Here is a 5,000-nt window from a genome sequence, read left to right on the forward strand (position 1 = left end):
GGAAAACAAGCATTGAGTTCAAGCATCCAAGGACATGGAGGGAGATGAGGGGGTGCTGGTGGCTGGGGCAACATCTGGGACTGAAGTAGGGTTGCCAGCCTCCAGGTGGGACCCGGGGATCCTCCAGAATTACAGCCCATCTCTGGAATATAGACATCTGTTCCCCTGGAGAAAATGGATGCTCTGGAGCGTGGGCTCTATGGCACTGCACCCCACTGAGGTCTCTGCCCTCCCCAGGCTCCACCCTCAAATCTCCAGGCGTTTCCCGGCCTGGAGCTGGCAACCCTACCTCCCCATCCCCTGTTAGTGGCCAGGGGGGACCTGGCAATCCTAGATTGAAGACAAACATTTTGGAAGATGGAAAGAGAAAAAAAACAGTGGAGCGGTGGGTGTTGCCTTCTGACACACTTCTGGTGATGTCAGGGGGTATGGCATATGCAAATAAGTTATGCTAATAATTTATGCTAATGAGCTGCTGCACCTTTTTTTCTACGAAATGACCCCTGGGTGCACACACATTTCTTTTGTTTTCCCTCTGTCTTGGGTCAAGCACATTTGGAGAAGGGCTGCGGCTCAGTGGAAGAGCCCTTACTTTGAATACGGAGGGTCCCGGGCTCAGTCCCCGGCCTGCCTAGTTGAAAGGGTCTCGAGCAGAGGTCATTTTGGGGGGGATCGCAGTTCCCCCGGGTGAGGTACGGGGGGCAGAGCACATGACGAAACCCCCCACCCCCCTGCTTCCGGCCGCTCCGCTTCCGGCCCTCACTCAGCCAGGAGGAGGCAGGAGAAGAGGGAGGGTAAGTTGCTTCCTCCCTGCCTCTCCCCACCCCTGCCTGCCTGGGGCCAGGGAGGGCCTTCGCGGGGCTTCCTCGCACTCCCGCCGGCCTTGCAGGTCCACCGCCGGGCCCCTCATGGGGCTCGGCAGTGGAACTGCAAGGCCGGTGGCCAGGACCGTTGGGGGCGGGGTGTGTGGCCTTATGACCCACTTCCGGTGATGTCAGGGGGTGTGGCCTTATGACACACTTCCGGTGATGTCAGGGGTGTGGCATATGCTAATGAGTTATGCTAATGAGTTCCCCTAGCTCTTTTTCTACAAAACAACCTCTGGTCTCGAGCACTCAGGCTGTCAAAGGCTCTTCACTGGCCCCAGACCTGGAAGGGCAGCTGTCAGAGTGGACATTGCTGAGCTAGGTAGACCATTGGTGTTAGGCTGGTTTTTGTACCAGTGCAGGAAGCCGGGTCGCCAGAGGTGAAAGCGAGATAGGTGGACGCTCCTCTTTCAAGCACCTTGTGACTCTCTGAAAGAAAGAACTGCTTCCAGTTTGGGACTTACCGTATTCAAAATTTTCATCTTTATGATGTTTAATATCTGTGGAAAGAGAGAGAAAGGCCTTTTGTAGCATGTCTGCATTTTGAGCACAGGGCCTCACATCCCTGTGACATGCTATCTGCAAACGCCTCCAACGCAAAGGTCTCAAGCAAGCAACAGTTCCTTGCCCCCCTTTCCCCAGGCTTCTATTTACCTTCTTCCTTGTCCAGCTTGACAACTGAGGAGCGTTCTGGGGAAGAAAAAAAACAAAACACAAACCACCTGATCACTTAGACCGGAGCCACAAGTAGGGCTGCCAAGTGGGACCGGGGGGCGGGTAAACCCCCACTTTAGAGGACCGATTTCCGCCACTGCGGAATCGGTCACCAGGGGGAACTCCGCCCCCCGAAGCGCAGCGTGGCTGCGTCACCAGAGGTGACACAACCACGTCGACCACATTGGGGGCGTAGCCCGGATCATCGGAGGGAAAACTCTATGGTTTTCCCTCCGACGATTGGGGCCATGCCCTCAACGTGGTCAACGTCTTGTGTCACTTCCTGTGATGTGCTGGCAGCGCGTGCGCACATCCGGAGACAGCTCCCGGAGTTTTTTGGACTTGGCAACCCTAGCCACAAGGGACCATTTGCTTATTCAGCCTGGTCTTGATATTGGTGGCCCCAAGCCCGAGGGGTGGATCCGTATACTCACGTCTGGTATTCAAGGATCTCCCCCTGCTGCTGGTACTACTCGTACTGCTGCCTTCAGTTGTGATCGCTTCGATGGTAGATGCCACTGCAAAGTCAAAGAAAGGGAACGTGGTTGGTACACACAGAGGGGCTGTGTGGCGATGGAGAGTGCCTTCAGGTCACAGCTGACTTATGGCGACCTTGTGGGGTTTTCAGGGCAAGAGAGGAACGGAGGTGGTTTGCCATTTCCAGCTAGGGTTGTCATTCCTCCGGTGGGGCCAGGGGATCTCCTGATTTTGGGGGCCCCAATCCACCCCCGAGAAACCCCCTCCTGGCACCTTCGGCGCCAGCATGATGGTGTCACCTGGAAGGTACGCCATCGTGTTTCAGCTGTTGGGGGTGACACTCCAGCTTTGGGGCAAAACTCTATGGTTTTGAGGCCAAAAAACCCATAGAGTTTTGCCCAAAACCTAGAGCATTGCTCCCAACGTTGGAAACACGATGACGTCACTTCTGGGTGAACCAGAAGAACTCAAGGAAGAATCGGGAGCCCCCCCCCCCACTGGCAGCGAAAACTATTGCCAGCTTCTGTAGAGCAACCCTGGACTTCCTTGGTGGTCTCCCATCCAAGTACTAATCAGGGCTGAGCCTGCTTAGCTTTGGAGATCTGATGATGTCAGGCTAGCCTAGGCTAGTCTTGCCACCACCATGGCTAAATGAATGTAGGCGAATAAAGCCTGCTTGTTTTTTTAAATAGACTTTAAACTACGTATGTGGGATGGCTGGAAACCTCACACTCCATTCTTTTTCAAAGGTCACCTATGCATGTGCGTTCTTACCCATTCATCCTTAGCATTCAGAGAAGAGAGGGAGTATAAACCACTTTCATACAATTGCAGATATTACAATGAAGGTAACCCGAGGCTCCAAAGACTTTGTGGGCTCCTGCACTAGTTCTGGGCATATCCACTGGATGTGTCTTGGTCTCCCTTTTGGAGAGGAGAAATCCTTTTCAGCTTCAGAAGCGTCAAACACAAAACCAGTTTGACCAAAGCTGCAGTAGGCTGAGAAACCAAAAATTGCATTGTTGGCAGTGATGATGATGTCAAATCTCCACTGATTGTCTGGAAATGTTATTTGTCTTGAGCAAGATTGTTCTGTAGAAGGTGGTCTTAGATTCTCTCTACTTGAAGTAATTATTGCACAATCAGAGAAAAATTAGCCCAGTAAACAGTTGGCATCAGGGCTCTTTTTGTAGAAAAAGCCCAGCAGGAACTCATTAGCATAATAGGCTACACCCAACAGCAGGAACTCATTAGCATATTGGGCCACACCCCTGACAGCACAGCTCATTAGCACATTAGGCCGCACCCCCATGTTACCAGAAGTGTGGTTATCCAGCCACACCCACCTTTTGCTTCTTATTCTGTTGACCTTGTTTGTTGTCAAAACGGTGAGTCCAGGGCTCTTTTTGTAGAAGGAACCCCTTTGCATGTTAGGCCACACACCCCTAATGTAGCCAATCCTAATGGGTTTCTGCTGTTGGGTGTGGCCTATTATGCTAATGAGTTCCTGCTGGGCGTGGCCAACTCAAGAGCCAGCCGGAACTCCGTTCCTGTGCGTTCCTGCCCAAAAATAGCCCTGGTTGGCATACTAGCAAATTGACTGGTCAAATACTCTGACCTGGATAGCTCAGTTGACTGGTCTCATCATATCTTGAGAAGCTAAGAGAGGTTGGTCCTGATTAGTACTTGGATGGGAGACCATCAAGGAAGTCCAGGGTTGCTATGTAGAGGCAGGCAATGGCAAACCACCCCTCTTTGCCTCTTGTGGACTCACCATAACTTGGCTGCAACTCGATGGCAATTTACACACACATATTTTTCAGATAGAACAAAAGTTGAGTCCTGTGGCACCTTTAAGACCAACAATTCTAGGTATAAGTTTTGATGTGCAAGCACACTTCTTCATGTACGGTGTGCTCGCACACGAAAGCTTATATCTTGAATAAAACTTTGTTGGTCTTAAAGGTGCCACTGGACTTAAGTTTTGTTTTACTGCTTCAGATCAAATTGGCTACCCACTTGGATATATTTTCAGATAGTTCACGAAACCAGGAATATCTATGTGTAGGTGGACATTTTTATTTTCATTTCATTATGGTGTTATTCGCTAGCAACAGCTGCTTTTATTTTGGTTTATTTCTGATTTAATCTCATTATTTAAAAACACATGACGGCTGGTTGGTATTTGGGGGCAAACACCAAGGAGACCTTTTCAATAATTTGTCTACATTTATAGAAATCTTAATTAACATTGTTAACACTTCCATTTATTCATTTTTTTTAAAAAAAAAACCCATTTCACAACCATTGTTAACTAATTAGTCTTTTTTAATTAGCGTAAATCTCAAACTTGTTACTGATTAAAGCATCCTTTTGTGGTTCTAATAAAGTTAATATTTTTTTAAAAAAACACCTCACCTTTTTTGGCAATAACTGACAATACTTGACTTGTCAACAAACCAGACTTTTTTTTTTTTTTACCAACAAGAGGCTCAACTTTAAACCAGCGAAACTTTGTTCTTGGCAGAATGTTCCCCTAATCCAGTGCCAGGACTTTGATATCCTGTCCTCTGTAGTGGGCAGGGCAGGGCTCACATATCTACCCTTTTTTTAACAGGAAAAGAAGCCTCTGGCACAGGGGAACTGACCACCTAGACTTCAAACATCAGATTCAAGCTTGTAAATCATGACCAATGCTAATGCATTGAACTGAATATATTCCTGCATAATACATGCACATGTATTCATAAATAGCCTCAGCAACCCTTGGTTTGTTATGACTGGGGACCCGAAAATGAAATGCCTAGGAATAACAAATGATATGATTAAGAATACAGAAACTAAAGACATTCTAAGACAAATTTAAAAATGTCTAAAGACGTTGGATGTTACAGGTATGTCTATTAGGGCGTGCAGGTTGTGTTTGACACTCCATTTGGAAAT

The 5,000-nt window shown here is 48.5% G+C and overlaps 1 protein-coding gene across 1 annotated transcript in view; it reads right to left on the reverse strand.

The window, feature by feature from the left end:
- Positions 1–5,000, reverse strand: part of LOC107109589 (FXYD domain-containing ion transport regulator 5-like) — a 25,119-nt gene that overhangs the window by 4,960 nt on the left and 15,159 nt on the right. Inside the window, exons 5-7 of the mRNA XM_015410254.1 lie at positions 2,015–2,098; positions 1,521–1,556; positions 1,331–1,366 (exon numbers count right to left, since the gene is read on the reverse strand). Coding sequence (XP_015265740.1) covers positions 1,331–1,366; positions 1,521–1,556; positions 2,015–2,098 — 156 coding nt within the window. The remainder of the gene's footprint in view (positions 1–1,330; positions 1,367–1,520; positions 1,557–2,014; positions 2,099–5,000) is intronic.

Source organism: Gekko japonicus, unplaced genomic scaffold (assembly GCF_001447785.1).
Source record: "Gekko japonicus isolate JY-2015 unplaced genomic scaffold, Gekko_japonicus_V1.1 scaffold1267, whole genome shotgun sequence".
NCBI lineage: Eukaryota > Metazoa > Chordata > Lepidosauria > Squamata > Gekkonidae > Gekko > Gekko japonicus.